This window comes from Rhineura floridana, chromosome 7 (assembly GCF_030035675.1).
Source record: "Rhineura floridana isolate rRhiFlo1 chromosome 7, rRhiFlo1.hap2, whole genome shotgun sequence".
NCBI classification, from domain to species: domain Eukaryota; kingdom Metazoa; phylum Chordata; class Lepidosauria; order Squamata; family Rhineuridae; genus Rhineura; species Rhineura floridana.
In genome coordinates, this window is record NC_084486.1 from 16,555,031 (window position 1) to 16,571,474 (window position 16,444).

The following is a 16,444-nucleotide window of genomic DNA, read 5'->3' on the forward strand; positions in this document are numbered from 1 at the left end:
AGACTGACTATCTGGCTAATCACAGAGCAGTACCATCTGCCATCTCCACCATCTGATCTCAGCAAATCTGTAGGGCCAGTACCTTCTGCCACCACTACCACCCCACAAGCTTACCTGGCAACAGCATTCCTGTAATCATCAGTAGGTGGCCACTATTCTAATTTTCCAGAATGCCCCATAGCAATGCTACATCAGGGCATTGTCAGAAATGAAAATGGTGGCTAGCAGGCAAAATTTAGGGAGGGGCAGGTCAGGTGTTGATCGTGGGCTGTGCCAAGGCATTGCCCAGAGATACTGGATGGTAACACCAGGCCTGTGATTCTGGGCTGGAGATTGCACACTCCAAGTCTGGATCTTGGTGCCATCCATGGCCTTTTCAACCTGCGCTCTAGGAAAGCCTGTTGTTAGCACATTGACAGCTTACCCAGACTGTTGATGTCCTCCTGCAATGTACAAATGCAGAAGACTGTTGTGTCTGTTCTGGTGTGTCTGTAAGATCAATACCTTATGTTAATTGTGGGCCCCTCCAGACATCCTTTTTATTGTACATTCATGATGATTTGTGCTCATGATGATACCTGGCTGGTCACACCCAATCCCACTTTCAATACTGTTTGTGCCTGCAAGCGTTTTGGGGTAGCCACCCTGCTTCACTTCTAATAAGTGCATATCCTGCAACTTCCTGGTAAAGTGCTGTAACTTTTTACACCACAAATGTTCTCGTTTATTTTTGTCCTGCTTTGGTTGTCCTACAGCCCTCTGGACAGCAATAATGTGGTAGCATTGGGGAAGCATCGCAGAACACACTAAAGCAGAATAAACCCACCACCAATGTGTTGTTATTGTGTCAAGAACATGTTGCAGAATACACCCGCAATAAAATAGCAGTCTGGAGGGGTCGTGAATACTAGAATATACTTGTGCAATTGACAGAGGGCCCATGGCAGACAGACAGTGGTTCTTCAGGATACATTTAGTTGGCATGGAAAGGGTTCTCTCAAGATAGAAAGTATGAAAAACATTAATCTAGAAGATTGAAGTTGATGGGAAGTATGACAGGAAACCTGAACATAAGGACAGGATGACATGCTAAAAGAACAGGCAGAGAGTTTCATGTAAGCCTTTATATCTTTGAATGACATCTTTTATCATGTCAACTTCTTGTATTTTTTGAATGAGAATCCAGTTATTTGGAATCTACTCTTCATTATTTTCTCAGTGTGAATTCTCTTTTATTACAAGAAAGCTTACCTTCCATGTCAGACATCATCACAGGGTCCTTCACTCCATGATCACACAGGAAGCATGATGTGTTAATTGTACAGGGACTGCATTCCAAGTAAGTCCTTACATCTCTTAAGGCTGCAATCCTAAACCCACTTACTTGGGTGTAAGTCCCACTGAATTCAATAGGAGCTACTTCCAAATGGACATGACTGAGATTGCACTATAAGTGGCATTCCCCCCCCCGTATAAACCTTTACATCTTTCAGATGAAATTAGAGTTTTTTGGAGTAATCATTTTTATTCCTGTGAATTTTCCTCCACATTTAACAAAATAAATCATTCCCCCTCCTGTTTTAAAGAGAAGTATAATCACTGAGTCCTTCACCTCATTTGAAGTATTTCAAGTAAATGGAGTACTTAAATAAAACAAAGACTCATTCAAATCAACCCTTATCAAACTTCCATCCACATTCACAAGAGTATATCAAATTTCCACTTAAGTTTGGAGCCAGCTATACGGCAGCACTGTATAAATTAGATGGCTTGAAACCCTTCTTTTATGTCAGACTGGAACACTAGGGTAAGTGGACTTGAATTAGCATTTTGCTGTCAAATTTATTGGCTGAAACATTATTCTCTTTATTTTTATTGGCATAATCATTATTTTTTATTATATTGCCATGATTTCATTTTGTACTACTAAGTTCTAGGGGAGATTATGTATCCCCCCCTTTTGTCTGTCTTTGTTCAAGAAGAGCAGGGTGAGAACACACTACCTTCAACAGATGAAATTAGCATGTGAAGTTTCACAGTTTAGAGCAAACAGTTTTCAATACCTTTCAATGGATACCATGATTAGTTTCATTTATGTATGTTTTTTTTACAGCTGGTCAGAAATGAGGCTCTTGTCCCAGTTGCTTCATGTGGCAGTCTTAGTCACTGTTTTCTCCCTGCCATGTCTTGGACAGTCAGTGGATAAATGTGCAGGAGCACCAGGAATCCCAGGGACTCCGGGTTCCCATGGGTTGCCTGGAAGAGATGGACGGGATGGCATGAAAGGCAATCAAGGACCACCAGGTATCTGTTTATTATACAGTGTCACACATTCAGAGTAAATCCTGATATTGAGAATTGCTAGTAATGAGCTAGTGTTGTTCCTTATAGACACCTGGTTGTGGATTGATTCATATCAGTGTTCAAATTACAGAGGATCAGAAAAAGCCCAGTTCCTTTACCTTTTGTGATGTTCCCCTTTGCTACAGTTTTTACAAAGCTATGGGGAAGGACCATGATTTGGCTAAAATTGGGGTGGGGATCAGGAATCATTATGGGCTTGATTTTATAAGTTTGGGTTTGTAGATCCTTAAATACAGCTCTGGATTCTACCAAAAAGCAGTCCTGAAGCCAGCCTTCCTTGCTAAGTGGGGCAGCTACATTTCCATGTGGGGCGTTTTTGTGGGGGGAGGTGCATAGCTCACTGATGGAGAGATGTGAGGCCAGGAAAGGAAAAGGCAGAGACCTTCCCCTTCACGCCACCTCCATGCAGAGAGTGTGTGAACTTACATAACAGGCTATGTAAAGGTCAAGTTAACAGACAACTTAGTATGAACACCAGGAATTAAATGACCGGCATATTTTTTGTTTCATAACAAAAAAGGATGTAAAGGATACAGTGAACAAGGGGATACCCAAAGTGTTAACTCCTCCTTAAGGATATCGCATTCTAGTCTTGTGCCTGATTTTCCTGACCTTTCCTTCCTGTTGGACAATCAAGGGAAAGAATTAACTGGTTGCTATATAAAGGAGTAACTAAGCAATTGGAAGCTAAATGTGGAAAGCAACTGGGTTGTGTTTTTTACTGGTTGCTGGGTTGATTTATATGGCCAGAAACCCTGAAAAGGCCTCATGCTGAGTTGCACACGTTGGGAAAATCAGAAATTAGGCCAGAGTTAAAGTCTAGTTGGCCAGCCAGCCAGATAACTATATTGTGCAGAGCGGTGTTTCTATTCCTCTAGGGCTGTTTTCATCCTTTGCCATCAAGTAGTCAAGAAAAAATTATTGTGACTGTAGTGAACACTTTAAAAGAGTCAAGGGTAACTTAGGGTAGATATTTTTTCTCATCACTTTAAGTTATCTCTTTATTTCATCCTTTAGCAATAAGCACCCATTTGTGCTCTACTCATCATAACTGCAGAACAAACACACTGTTTCTTCTTACTGCCGACAAACACTCTTCTTTATTGCTGGCTGGGTACAGAACACAACTGAAACTGAAAAACTGAGCAAAGGAAAGTCCAAGGGGTGGAGTTGAATAACTGTAGACCATGATACAAAGTTGTAACACTTAACTCTTTAAGGGTCATGCTGCTATACAGTCTATTGGGGGCTCTTCCAGGTGTGTGTGTGTGTGTGTGTGTGTGTGTGTGTGTGTGTGTGTGTGTGTGAGAGAGAGAGAGAGAGAGAGAGAGAGAGAGAGAGAGAGAGAGAGAGAGAGGGAGGGAGAGAGAGAGGAGAGAGAGAGAGAGAGAGAGAGAGAGAGAGAGGGAGGGAGGGAGGGAGAGAGGGAGGGAGGGAGGGAGGGAGAACTTGCCCTGTCTTATTCAATGAATTTTTCAGAGTGTTCTAGTCTTAAATTGCTCCTGTTCTTAGAACAAGCTGTCATTCTTTAAATGAAGACTGTCACTGTCTGTTATGTTAATAAAAAGGTTAATTATATTTTTAAAAATCCTGGGGTGGGGAAGCTCAGCTCGGGGGAGGGGGTAATGTACCCATTTGCCCCACCCTGGCTACAGGGCTGCTATTCTTCAGTAATTTTATTGTAAATCACTCTGTCTTTTTCTTTTTTCTTATTGGAAGTTAGACTTCCCCTTATAAACATTTTAATTGAGAAAACTCCAAGAAGTAATCAGTTCTTTATACATAAGCACAGCCCCACATGTCTATGTGAAGTGGAGGAATACCAGTGTTTGTTTTAATCAGACCAGTAGAAAAGTTGAAGGTTCACTACCTCTTAAGGCAGGTGTTTCAGTGCCATTGGGAAGTTTCTCCTAGCATTTTAATTATTTAAAAAATACTGCTTCCCAGCAGTTTCCACCTACTGGTTCAAGTCCTCTGTGACAGGTCTTCAGATATTTGAAGACTGCCCTCATGTCTCCCGTTACACTTTGCCATAAACTTTAGACAGAACATAATTCAAAGTGTCTAGAAAAGAAAGAAAAAGAAACTGTATGAATGATCAGAGTGCATTCATGAAAGCTTTATTAGGAGATTTCTTAATCAGGCTCTACATTTGTAGTGGAAATATGGTTCCCTGAGGCTTCCCAAGGGCCATTTAAACAAATACTTTGTAAAAGAAAGAAATAATAAACTGATCTTGAGAAGCAACATTGTGGAAGTCATCTGTTCCTTTTTTATGTGCTCAAAATATTAGGTGAGCAACTAAAAGGTATTCAGTAGTATACTAATTTGTGTCCACATGCTAAACTAGTTAGCTGATGTGTAATCATATTTTAGAGTTCAGGAGATTAGATAGCTTCCAGTCTAGAGAGAGACTATACTATGATTTTGCTTTCTGACTAGGGATGTAGTTTGCCATATTTTTTCAACCAGAGTGCTGTCTGACAGACAGTTTATATTTCCCAGACCATGGATGTTCATGATCAGCACAGCTACATCTTTACCATCCCATTGAGCTATAATGGCAGAATTTAACAGTACTCTGGCATCCCACCTACCTCTACGTCTAATGTAACTTCCAGTACTACTGATGATTTCCATATATTTCCTGATAGTTTTTATTCACAAATCAATGAGGCAGCTAATTGCCCATCAAGTAGTCATCTGCCCACAGGGCGATTGCCTGTCTGGGAGATGAAAGATGAAAAGACACAAACAACGTGGTTGCCCGCCTCCACAAACTGAAATGATGAAGCTTGCTGAGTTGAACTGAACAGAACTATTTTTAAGTATTTTGCAATGGTGAAACTGAAAACACTAACACTTCATAGGTTTGTTGTGTAATGCTGAGAAAATTTACATGTGGAAAATTTACTCCAACCCCAACTTGATTATTATCAGCAGCAGTGTCTTGGCTAACTGTTTTGTTGTATTTTTTATCATTTTCCTAAATACATTGTTCAATGTTTGGATAGTAATACATGCACTGTGTTCTGACCTGACTCTAAGAGTGTGAACAAGCTCCCCATGCGTCTGTCAATGAGTAACTCACTATTCCCCAAGCAGCCAGCAGCCAGCACACATCATCCACAACAACACTGTGAGGTAGCATGGGATACTTCAATTTTTTTACTATCTCAAGATCACACACTGAGCTTCATGGTTCCATGTGCATCTTTGCTGATGTATCAGAGGGCTGAGTCTTTATTAAATAGCGGTTCTGGTTCCAAAACAATTATTTCTTAACATTGCAAGAAATCTATATTGCAGCTGGCTGCAGTCCCCCAGTACAAATAAATGTTTAATTAACTTATATGCAACATAACTTATATTTATTTATTTATTTATTTATTAAATTTGTTAGTTGCCCATCTGGCTGGCTGTCCAGCCACTCTGGGTGACATACAAAATAAAAACATACAAATACATTAAAAGCATACTTATAGGCTTCTCTCATTCTGATTATCTGAAGGCCTGAGTTCCCCTCCACTGTCATGACTTTACCTCATTCAGTGCGGTCAGACATTTTGCTTCAGGCATCAGACCTCTTAAAAACATTTTTCTTTTGTCATTTAATTTGTCATTTCTGTTTTCACCCCAACCTGTGCCTGCTGTGATTGTGAAAAAATGACTGAGCCATTTCACTGATTGGATTTGCCAACATGCTAATGCAAAGCAGACCCATAGATGTTAATGTTAGTAGAATAAAACTAACATTAAAATTGACCTTGTTTTGTTCATTGAATGTAACAATAAAAAATGAATGGCCTCGTTTGGTTAATGATGTTCTAAAGTTTGCTGACCTTTTTCAAAAAAGAAAATTGGTGTTGGTGAAACCTGTTGGCATTTGCGGTCCTCACACCAGGCAAATGTGCAAACTGCAGCAGCATCTGTGCTTGCATCTGATTGGAGCAGATTTCTCCGGTATCCCTATTTCTGACTCATCATTCCAAGGAGATCAGCAGGCCTGTGATGCAGTCTACATGCTCAAAGGCCACCTGTAGGCTCGAAATGGTTTTTTACTCTATTTCTACTATAGTATACCACTGAGAAGAATATCTTGCATGTCATTATTACTGTGTTTTCTTTTAGGTCCAATGGGCCCCCCAAATGGCCTACCAGGTGCTCCTGGAAGAGATGGACCTCCTGGTCAAGTCGGGCCAAAAGGTGAACCAGGAGAGAAGGGAGAGATGGGGCTTCCTGGACCAGAAGGTAAAAAGGATGGTTAGCCTCCATGTTATACAAAGAAAATTGTGACAAATTTCCCTGTACACTCAGGCCGTACAATTATTAATTGCCTGAGCTAGGGATAGGGAGAGATTTGATCCAGTTTAAAGGTGAATCTACCAAATTTGCACTCTCTGAAACAATAAGAGAACTGAAATGCAGCCACTTTTCAAAATTCACACTTCTATTTTGCAATATGGTTCTCTAGTCAAGAAATCTGTACAAAAATACATATACATATACTAGGGTAGTGGTGTGCATAAAGATAATAGTGAAAATAACATGCAAAAGGCATTGTATATGGGAAAATTGCTTTGCAAAAATGTTTATATTAGAGAAAAAGTGCATACAAAATGTGTAAATTAGGAGAATGATGCACTAAAATAAAGGATTTTTTTTAAAAATCACAAACTGATGTGGGAATGTGGAAAACTGAACTTAAGACTGGAGAAACTGAGAGAAACCAAAATTGACAGATGTGGCCATTCCTAATTGCTTCAAACTGACATTGAATCAGCTTGGATAAAAGAATGCCCAAAACTCAATAAAACACAATCCACACTATTATATAAGCAGGGACTATGCCTCTTCATTCTGTTTGGCTTTGTACAAAGAGGACTCTGTGCTAGGACATCTACAAAGTCAGGTGAGCACAGTGCAGACAAGGGTTTTCAGACTCTCAAGTGAAACATCTGGCTTATTCCACAGACAAATACCATGTCTGGGCACACAAAATTGTTGAGATTAAAATAAGCCATATGTATTTTGTTTTAGAGTCTGATTTTCAAAATGATATCTGTTTGAATGATCATATATAATCTACCTCAACATGCATTTGAAAGACATATACTTTGCTTAAAAGTAGGTTTTGTTTGTTTTAAAGTTTTTAAAGTTGTTTTGTTTTAATATGTTTGAAAGTCTTTTGTTTTTAAGATGTTTTGAAGTGCTTTTAGTGTTTTTGTTTGCCCCCCTGAGGAAGGGCAGGATATCCATCCATCCATCCATCCATCCATCCATCCATCCATCCCCATCCGTCCATCCATCCATCCATCCATCCATCCATCAATCAATCAATAAGTAGTTTTGATCGAGTTAGCATTTTCTTTTTATTTTACCAAGTGGCAGCTAATTTAGGACATAAAAGAAAGAGACGTGTAATGAATGTATTATTAGATATGCCTTAAAAATGTATAAAAGGCAAGTTGCTGATATTAGCTTAGTTTTCTTGCTGAAAACTTGTATTAAAGAGAACTGGTAAAACCACAATTATACTGTTAAGCCTTGTTTAAGTATTATCTAAGCTATGATTTCATATACTTGTACTAACCTCATGTTAAATTTTTGTTCTATGATAGGGTTCATATTTTGCTAGTAAAAGGGCAAGATGTTTACTAATCTTAGCCTTAGGAAGTCATTCCTGGGATTCTTCTAATTCGTAGGCTGGGGAATTTCCTTATCTGGATGATTCAGCTGAATTCTTAGTTGTTCTGAGGGGCCCTGTGTTCCAAGGTATGGTCAGCAGGCACATGGGGCCACCACCTTACTGAATCTAAGCAAGTCTGGGTCTGGTCAATGTCTGGATGGGAGGTTGTTTGGGAACCACATGGAGGCTGCCAAGGTTCCATGATGGAACAAAAGGTGGGATATAAATGCAAGAAAAAAGATAAATAATATCTACACTATCAGTAAGGAAAATATACAAACAGTATATCATGAAGATCAGAGCATAATACTTCATACACCATTTCCACCATGATTAGAATGGTTTTGGCTTGTTTGGAATGGCTTAGATGCCATTAAAAATGGATTAGACAATGGAGGATACACATTACAAATGTTATACACCTGGAACTCAACACTCACCCACTCATCTAACAACGGATAAAAGAAACTGCACTTTTAAACGTTTTTATCCTGTAGCTTAAAACTAAGGGGATACTGTTTTCTATGTTGGATATGCTGGGAATAAATCGTACTCCAGAAGTGATTTATTAGTGGTCACTGTTAAATTTAAGAAATGTGTAACGGGGCTGAATTATTCTCCACTGAAAATGAAATACACTGGCTCCAAAAATGATTTACACTAACGACAATAAATTTGCTATAGCCAGTGAAGCACAGTTCAACTCAATTATTTCTTTTTACATTAATTCACAGGCCGTTCTGCTTCACTTGATCCAGAAGTGCAAGAAGCCCTTAGAAGTCTGAATCAAAGAATCTTCAGGCTTGAAGGAGGTAATCTCTCTGCTTTATTTATTTATTATTTGATTTATATCCCGCCCTTCCTCCCAGCAGGAGCCCAGGGCAACAAACAAGAGCACTAAAAACACTATAAAACATCATAAAAACAGACCTTAAAATACATTAAAACAAAACAACTTTAAAAACATATTTTAAAAAAAGAGTTAAAAACATATTGTTTTTAAAAAAGGTTTAAAAAAATATTAAAAAGCAATTTCAACACAGACGCAGACTGGGATAGGTCTCAACAAAAGGCTTGTTGAAAGAGGAAACCCATCCTAATACTGCTGAAAACATATGTACATGTGAAACCCTGTCTTATCGTCTTTTGTGTAGCTTCAACTGGAGACAAATAATAATTTTAAGAGAGTTAAAAGTGGTTTGCAAGAGGCTAACTTCCCATTGTGTCTACCCATTTATTTCACTCCCTCTCTTTTGCCTCTGAAAGAACAAAAACAAGCCTGTTCACCAAATGTGAACGTAAGGTAAGCATCCACACCAGAAGTAGCAATCCCTCTTCCAAACCATCTTTGGGGGAGGAAAATCCTATTGCCTGTCTCCAGTCCAAATTTCAAAAAGTTAAAAATTACATATTTGGGTTTTCCCCATGCCCACCCCTCCAAATATTTGAAAGAATAAAGTATTCAAAAAATAAGAAACACTTCATAGCTGTGCTATTGATTGTATGGTTTTTCAACAGAATTTTAGCTTTCTGAAATAAAGAGTTGTCATATTCCTAAATCTTAAAAACAAATAAAAATAATGAATTTATGGTAATACTATGAGAGAGCAGGTTATACAAGGGATACTTTTGAATTATCTTAGGATCTGACCAGTCTAATATGCAGATCATAACGGGCAGAGAAACCCAACCCAGGGGTAGCCAGTGGGAGTAGTACTGGGGCAAGAGAAGCCGGCGTAAAGTTCTGCCACATCCAATTGCGATTCAGGGGCCTCTGGGTTAGCTGAATGCTGAATGCTGGCTCAGCCAGGAGCTGCATGCAGGGACCAGAAAGTAGAAGCCTGCTCTCCTAAATCCCCCTACCAGGGAGTAAGCTCTCTCCATTGACTTCTATTGCAATTATTTTCTTAGACTGACCTTTTTCCCGGCATATCTTTTGCCTGAATTGGGACCTGTAGGAGAATTCTGAATACGAGCTGGATGTGGCCTAAGTCCCCTCACCTTGGCCCCTCCCCTGGCATGTCCCCGACACATCCATTTTTCAGGGCTTATGCCGGCTTCACTTAGGCTGGTCTTGACTGAGCCCCTGCTAAACTGGGATTTACTCCGGCATAGCCTGGATGAGCCGGAACCCAGCTGGCTCAGCTGGGGATCCACTGCATCCAACTCCACTCAGCCTGGTGTAAATGTGAATTGGATTGCACCCCTAGTTATCCACTTGCTTTTGCACTTCCCTAGCATCCCAACACAGTATTTGGTTTTAAAAAATAATAATAGGAAAAGCAGGTTTTAAAATGTGCATTTTGAGAGAAAATACATTTAGGCTACAACCTTAAGGCATGGGAGAAAGAGAACTGAAGGTGATTGATCTGCCTCATCCAGTGCTCAGCTGGGCTCTCACTGATGGGGCAGGTGGAGGGATTTTGCGCTCCTCTCTCCTTTTCCAAGCTTTCTTCCTTCTACAATTTCCCTCCCGTTGGGAACAATGGCACAGAGATATACTACACCAGTTCCTAGGATGGCATAGTTTCCCCCCCCCCGGCTTGGAGGCATATCGAAGGACTGGGAGGGCCTTGGATTCTTCAGATCCAAGCCTTCCCCTGGTCTGTTCCCAGCATGCCTCCCCCCTTTGGCCTTACTGATGTTGGAGTTCTGAAGTCGGTTGAAGAAAGACTAAGGAAGGGTAGAAACACTACTCACTGTTCTGCCAGTTCCAGTGTGTCTCCACCTCTCTCTTCAGAAAATGGGGGCACACACTGTAGTCAAACTGCACCCCTTTTACTGTAAAACCTGGTGGGAGCAGCTTGAGTGCGCTTTTTTTGTTAAAAAAAATTCAGCTTCAAAGAAATTTCACAACTGATTGGCAGATCATCCCATTCCCCCTTCAGGTGTGGCCAATGGAAACACTTTGCTCTGGTGACTAGTGTTATTCACAGCCGAAGTTTCTGCAGCAGTAGAAATGGGACATCTAACATTGGATCTCCCTCTTCAGGATGGAGCTCTCTGTCCACCCTCAGAGAGGGAGATCTGGTGCTTCCTATGGTGCCTGGGACACCCTTAGAAATGTGTCTTTTGAGGGAAAATTCATTTTAAATTTATATTTCACAATGTATTTAAATGCACATTTTTGCGCAGTTTTTTTAAAATTGCAGATTAATGTGGGAAAGAGATAGAACAAATTTATGGGACAACACACGCAAAAGTAATATGGCCTGGAAACAGATTGATTCACCCGTCCCTAATATATACATGCATGTTTGTCACTTGACGGTACAAAATCTAGTGATGGCTTCCACGCATTCATTTTTGTTGAAATAGTACAAAATGGATAAATGTGATTGTTTTTCTCTATTGCAGTGCTTGCTCTAAAAGGAATTATAAATAAAGTGGGACACAAAATATTTGCCACCAATGCTCAGCAAGTTAATTTTGAAACCACACTCCAAACATGTGAGAAGTCTGGAGGTTCAATGGCAAAACCCATGAATGAAGAGGAGAATGGTGCCATTTTGGATATCGTGAAACAGAATAACCAATATGCCTACTTGGGAATTAAGGAGAGCCCTATTCCAGGTGAATTTGAGTATTTAGATGGGACGGCTGTGAATTATACTAAGTGGCGTCGATATGAACCAAATGGCAAGGGAGCCGAAAACTGTGTTGAGATGTACACCGATGGAGGCTGGAATGACAAAAAGTGCAATCAGTATCGTCTTGCTGTCTGTGAATTTTAATCAGATTCCTCTGTCTACATTAGAAAACCTAAAACAACAAAACTATCATGGTTTCTGGGAATTGTGGTTCTGTGGAGGCCCTTAAGATATTTGTCAGAAATCAACCTTCACAAAATGACAGTTCCCAGCGTTCCTTATAGGAGCCATGATAGTCCAATTGACACAAAGCCAACTTTAAGGTTGAATGTAATAAACAGATTTTAACCCACATCTGGCATGTAAAATCAAGAAAATTAGGATTTCCAGCTTCTGAAGGCTTAAAAAAAATTAAAAATGTTTTATGGATTAATACTGTTGACATCATGCTATATCCTTTCCAAATTGGAGCTAAAACAAAGCACAATCATGATACTCAAATGCATATTCAAATGTTTTGAAAGTGAGTGTAAAGTTTTGAGTGGCCCTCTGTGATTTTTGCATCGATTTTAGACTTTTGTTAGGTCCAAACCCAACACGCAAGCCGCCCTGTCAACCCCAACTCGCTTATTACACCCAGGAAGAGTGCGGAGCTGAGTGCAAATGAACCCACTATCAGAGATCAAGTAACACGAGACAAAAACCTTTGCAAAGGGGACCCAATACTTACAAGCCGAAGCAGGCCAGCATGGGAACCTCGTTTATTGGCGTTCCAGAGTTTATATAGGCTTACCCCGAAGTTTACAATATCGGGTTCACGTCATAAAATACAAAAGAAGCAATTGCTAACTGACATAGCTTTGGGGCATATGTAAGGAGGTAAAGGGGTACAGGGGGAAGGACAAAAGGAGAAACATCAAGACTATCTCTCAGACTCTATGTCTGCATATTTCGCATGTCCTTGAGATAAGCACTATGCAGGAACAGACAAAGGCAACTATTGAGGGGAGGCCCAGCTGCAACCGGGCGCCCCCTAAACTGGAGACAGACATGATACTATTCTGCTTACATATCAAAAGGAGTATTACAAGTCAAGGATATGAGGGGCATAGGAATGGCGTTTGACATTTCTGTGCAATGCACATTAGTAACAATAAGCAAGGCCATAAGGATAAATGTGATACAGAAATGCATAGTAGGGAAGTTTCCAGCTTAAACCGGCTTTTACTATGCGAGCCACTGGAATGTAGGTAAGGGTCAGGTCACCAGGAAATAAACCGACATTTCATATCAAAAGTCAAATAAAGGCCACTTTGGTTCTATTTCCCATAAAGCCCGAACTGGTTTAGATAGGGCAAGTGAACTATAGTTTACAAGCACTGGGGATTTCAACTTAACCTCAACACTTTCAATGGACAGGTGTAATTGGCAACATTCAAGTCATAAAGAAACAGATCTCTCATCCTAAACTCCTAATATTTTATAAAACATCCAATTAGTCTTTGGTAAATATCATAGTGAATTTATTCCAGCTAGACAAAAGAAAAATTAACCATGACATACAATTATCTTCAGGGCCGGCACCAGGCATGCTGTGGCCCTTGGGCACTAGCCTGCCCCGGGGCCTGGCACACGCGCTTATGCACGCGCACTTCACCTACCTACCTTTCCCTTGGTGAATGCTACCTGCACTGTGCGTGCATGCCTGCCATCAACCAAGATGGCGGCTGAGGCATCAACCCCTTAGGGAAACCTCAGCCACCATCTTGGTTGATGGCAGGCTTACACCTGCAGTGCACCCAGGCAAGCATTGCAGGCCTGAGCATCAGTAGGTGGGGTGCCTGGGAGCTCCTGCTCGCAATCCACGGCAGGGTCGGGAGCTGACGCTGCCATGGATTGTGGAAGGGAGTGCTACCCACCCACGCTAAGGAGGGGCCCTTCAGGGGCCCCTTGGGATCCAGGGGCCCTCAGCCAGGGCCCAACCTGGCCGCCCTCTGGCGTTGGCCCTGATTATCCTCATGTGCTGCTCTGATGCTAACATAATAGAGTTACCTGGCCCCAACAAACCAGATGCTGACACTATGAGACTACTGCCAGGGCCTCCCTATTTTAGTCACAATAGCCCTTAGTCAGGAAATACAGGCGGGCCCCGCTTATACGGCAGGTTCCATTTCAGACCCCCGCCGTAAAGTGGAAATTGCCATAAAGTGGAACCCCATTGAGTATAATGGGGTGCGTCGCACGAAAATGACGTGAAAATGCCACAAAAGCGGCTTTAAAATGGGGAATGAAAGCCACCGCATTAGCAGAACGCCGGGAAGCAGAGCGCCAGTAAGCGGGGCCCTACTGTAGTACCTACAGACTTGCAGCATTGCTAGAAGGAACAGAACAGCAGAGTCACTTTATCTTCTGAACTCCAGGCATGGCTTAGGTTTGCTGGATCTGGGAGGGGGAGAGATAGAATGTCAGGGAAATGACTAGGCTGAACCCTTTTCTCTGACATGCTCATTTTCTACATAACAAGAGTTTTTTTTTCTTTTTACTACTATGTAAGCATTGTCATGGGATTCTCTCCCCCCATTTACACGCATTTTGAAATGGTACAGTCCAATAAAAGCTTTATCACATGATTCTGCTGATTGAATTAACCTAGCCCTGAACCTATTGAGAACAGAGGGTTGTACTTTATGTATGTTGTCACCAATGAAAATGATGGCAATGATCTTAGACTGCTATGTGCATAGGTGCAAAAGAAGGGTATGGAGATACAACTGGAGATGCTTTGAAAGTTTTTACCGCAGCTGATTGCCAAGCAGAATGGGCAGATTGCTTTGTCATTTGAAACAGGCTTGCAATAGATTACAGTTAAAAAAATCAAAATGCCGCTGACAGTGCTTACCCTTCTCTAGCCCTCATGCATATGACTGCCTAGGACAGCAGCTGATAATAGCAGATGTGTGATCGAATGTGGTGTTCCATTGTGTTTACACTGGCTGATTAATGGACAGCCTGGTGTTGAGGAAGCTTGTCCGACAGCAGCTTCATTCACTGCAATGGGATTTACTTTGAGGCCTTAACTGCCAGTCATTAATACAGTGTATAGGAGCAAGATCCATCACAATAACGGATAGCATTTATTATATATCATGTTAAGAATGTTCAAACCATTTTGCATATATGTTCCCAGTAATCCTTAATCACTAAAAAGTAAGCCAGTTTAGCATCTCCCCATATGGTGGAGGCTGAGAGAGAGTGGTTTGCCTAAGGCCATTTAGTGGGTTCTAGTGGGTTGAACTGAAGGTATCTTGGCTCACAGCTCACAAGTGTCACCACTGTATAGCCTTAAACAGCGTGTAAACGTTGAAAGGATCACTCATTCAGTGGATGCAGAATGGTGAATGTTTCCCGATACAGACAGAATATTGCTGTACATTTGATTTTTTCTTCTTTTGCCTTTTGTTCTATTTACATTATTTCAACTCAAATAAATCAGATCGAAGCATCCTCAAGGAGTGTTTGCGAATTCTTGCCTGGCAAAGTCAGTGCAATAGCTTAAGTTACCAGGACATTTATTGTATAGATGGCATTTCTAGACCAGTATTACTTCAGGGATTCTTCTTTTAGTATTGACCTAGAACAGTTAAGTGTTTGGTTTTCAGTTACCTCGGGCAAATATGCTGCTGTTTTATGTTTTGTTTGCTTTTTAAGTATTTTATAGCCCAGAAAATTGTCACTGCATCTTTAGCAAAGAAAGAAAGGGCAGGAAATTTTGAATATAAAAAAATAAAATTGTTCTAATGGAGAAGAGTGTGCTCTTCTATATCTGTTTCAATAACTGTAAATAATCCAGCTGAAAAACGTGATTGCTATGTCTCCATGGTTGCTCCCAGGCCACTCCTAGCAGCATGGTATGAAATCACATGCTCTGTCTTTGGTTTGAAGGAAATACAGACATTGCCTGGAGTTGTGTAGGAGCAACTATGGAGATGTGGCAACCATTCCACTCTACGTAACATGCAAACGGGGCTTCAGTCACCACCTGGCTCTTGTGGAGTGACAGACATAGGAAGGGAGCCACCTTTATGCACAACTCCCATCACCCTTTACGCACAACACTTTATGCATGACTCCTATCACCCATTCTGTGAACATGTGGGAGGAGAGAGGGCGCCCGCCTACTAGCTCCACCCAGAAGGCTAAGCAACCTACTGGCTCCACCTCCGAAGTCTGCACATTTAGTGTAATGTCTGAAAAGGAAAGCCTATATGCATACACCTGTACACCTGTGAATTTGCCACAAGATCGGGAATCCCAATTGCATAGGGTTCCTGAGTGCATAGCCTCTTCTTTTCAGATGGAATGAGGACATTGGGGAAAGCCTGGTGGCGGATTTGATCATAGTGGTGGAACCAACAGGTGGTATCCCTCTGTGCATTCGCTGAATATGTGGAGAGTCAATGGGTAAGCTAATGTGTCCTATCAGGATTTTTGCTTTTGTAATGGGACTTTTCCTCCCTCTTGTGGGAGGCCTGCACCCTCCCCAAATCTGCTCCAGAGGGTTGGGGGAACCCCTAGAACAGATTTAGGGGATGGAGGAGAAGAGGGGGCTTATTGGAGTTTGATCTATCTATCTATCTATCTATCTATCTATCTATCTATCTATCTATCTATCTATCTACAGCAGCAGAGTGCAGAAATGAATAGTCTGGTAAGACTGGTGGTTCAAAGAATAAAGAAACGTAAAGTGTATTACTCCTGGGAGATAATGCCATTCTGAGTATAGACATATATGTGACGACTA

At 41.1% G+C, this 16,444-nt stretch overlaps 1 protein-coding gene across 1 annotated transcript; it reads left to right on the plus strand.

Moving 5' to 3' along the window:
• Positions 1-2,123: 2,123 nt before the first annotated feature.
• On the plus strand, positions 2,124-11,787 carry LOC133388330 (pulmonary surfactant-associated protein A-like). The gene is made up of 4 exons (XM_061634310.1): positions 2,124-2,304; positions 6,496-6,615; positions 8,788-8,865; positions 11,411-11,787. The coding sequence occupies exons 1-4, from the start codon at positions 2,124-2,126 to the stop codon at positions 11,785-11,787; spliced, it is 756 nt and encodes a 251-aa protein (XP_061490294.1).
• Positions 11,788-16,444: the final 4,657 nt, after the last annotated feature.

Bases quoted from the DNA above. Each gene is read 5' to 3' on its own strand.
- LOC133388330 (XM_061634310.1), top strand. From the start codon at position 2,124: ATGAGGCTCTTGTCCCAGTTGCTTCATGTGGCAGTCTTAGTCACTGTT. The intron at 2,305-6,495 runs GTATCTGTTTAT...GTTTTCTTTTAG, and splicing joins AGGCAATCAAGGACCACCAG to GTCCAATGGGCCCCCCAAAT. The intron at 6,616-8,787 runs GTAAAAAGGATG...ATTAATTCACAG, and splicing joins GGGGCTTCCTGGACCAGAAG to GCCGTTCTGCTTCACTTGAT.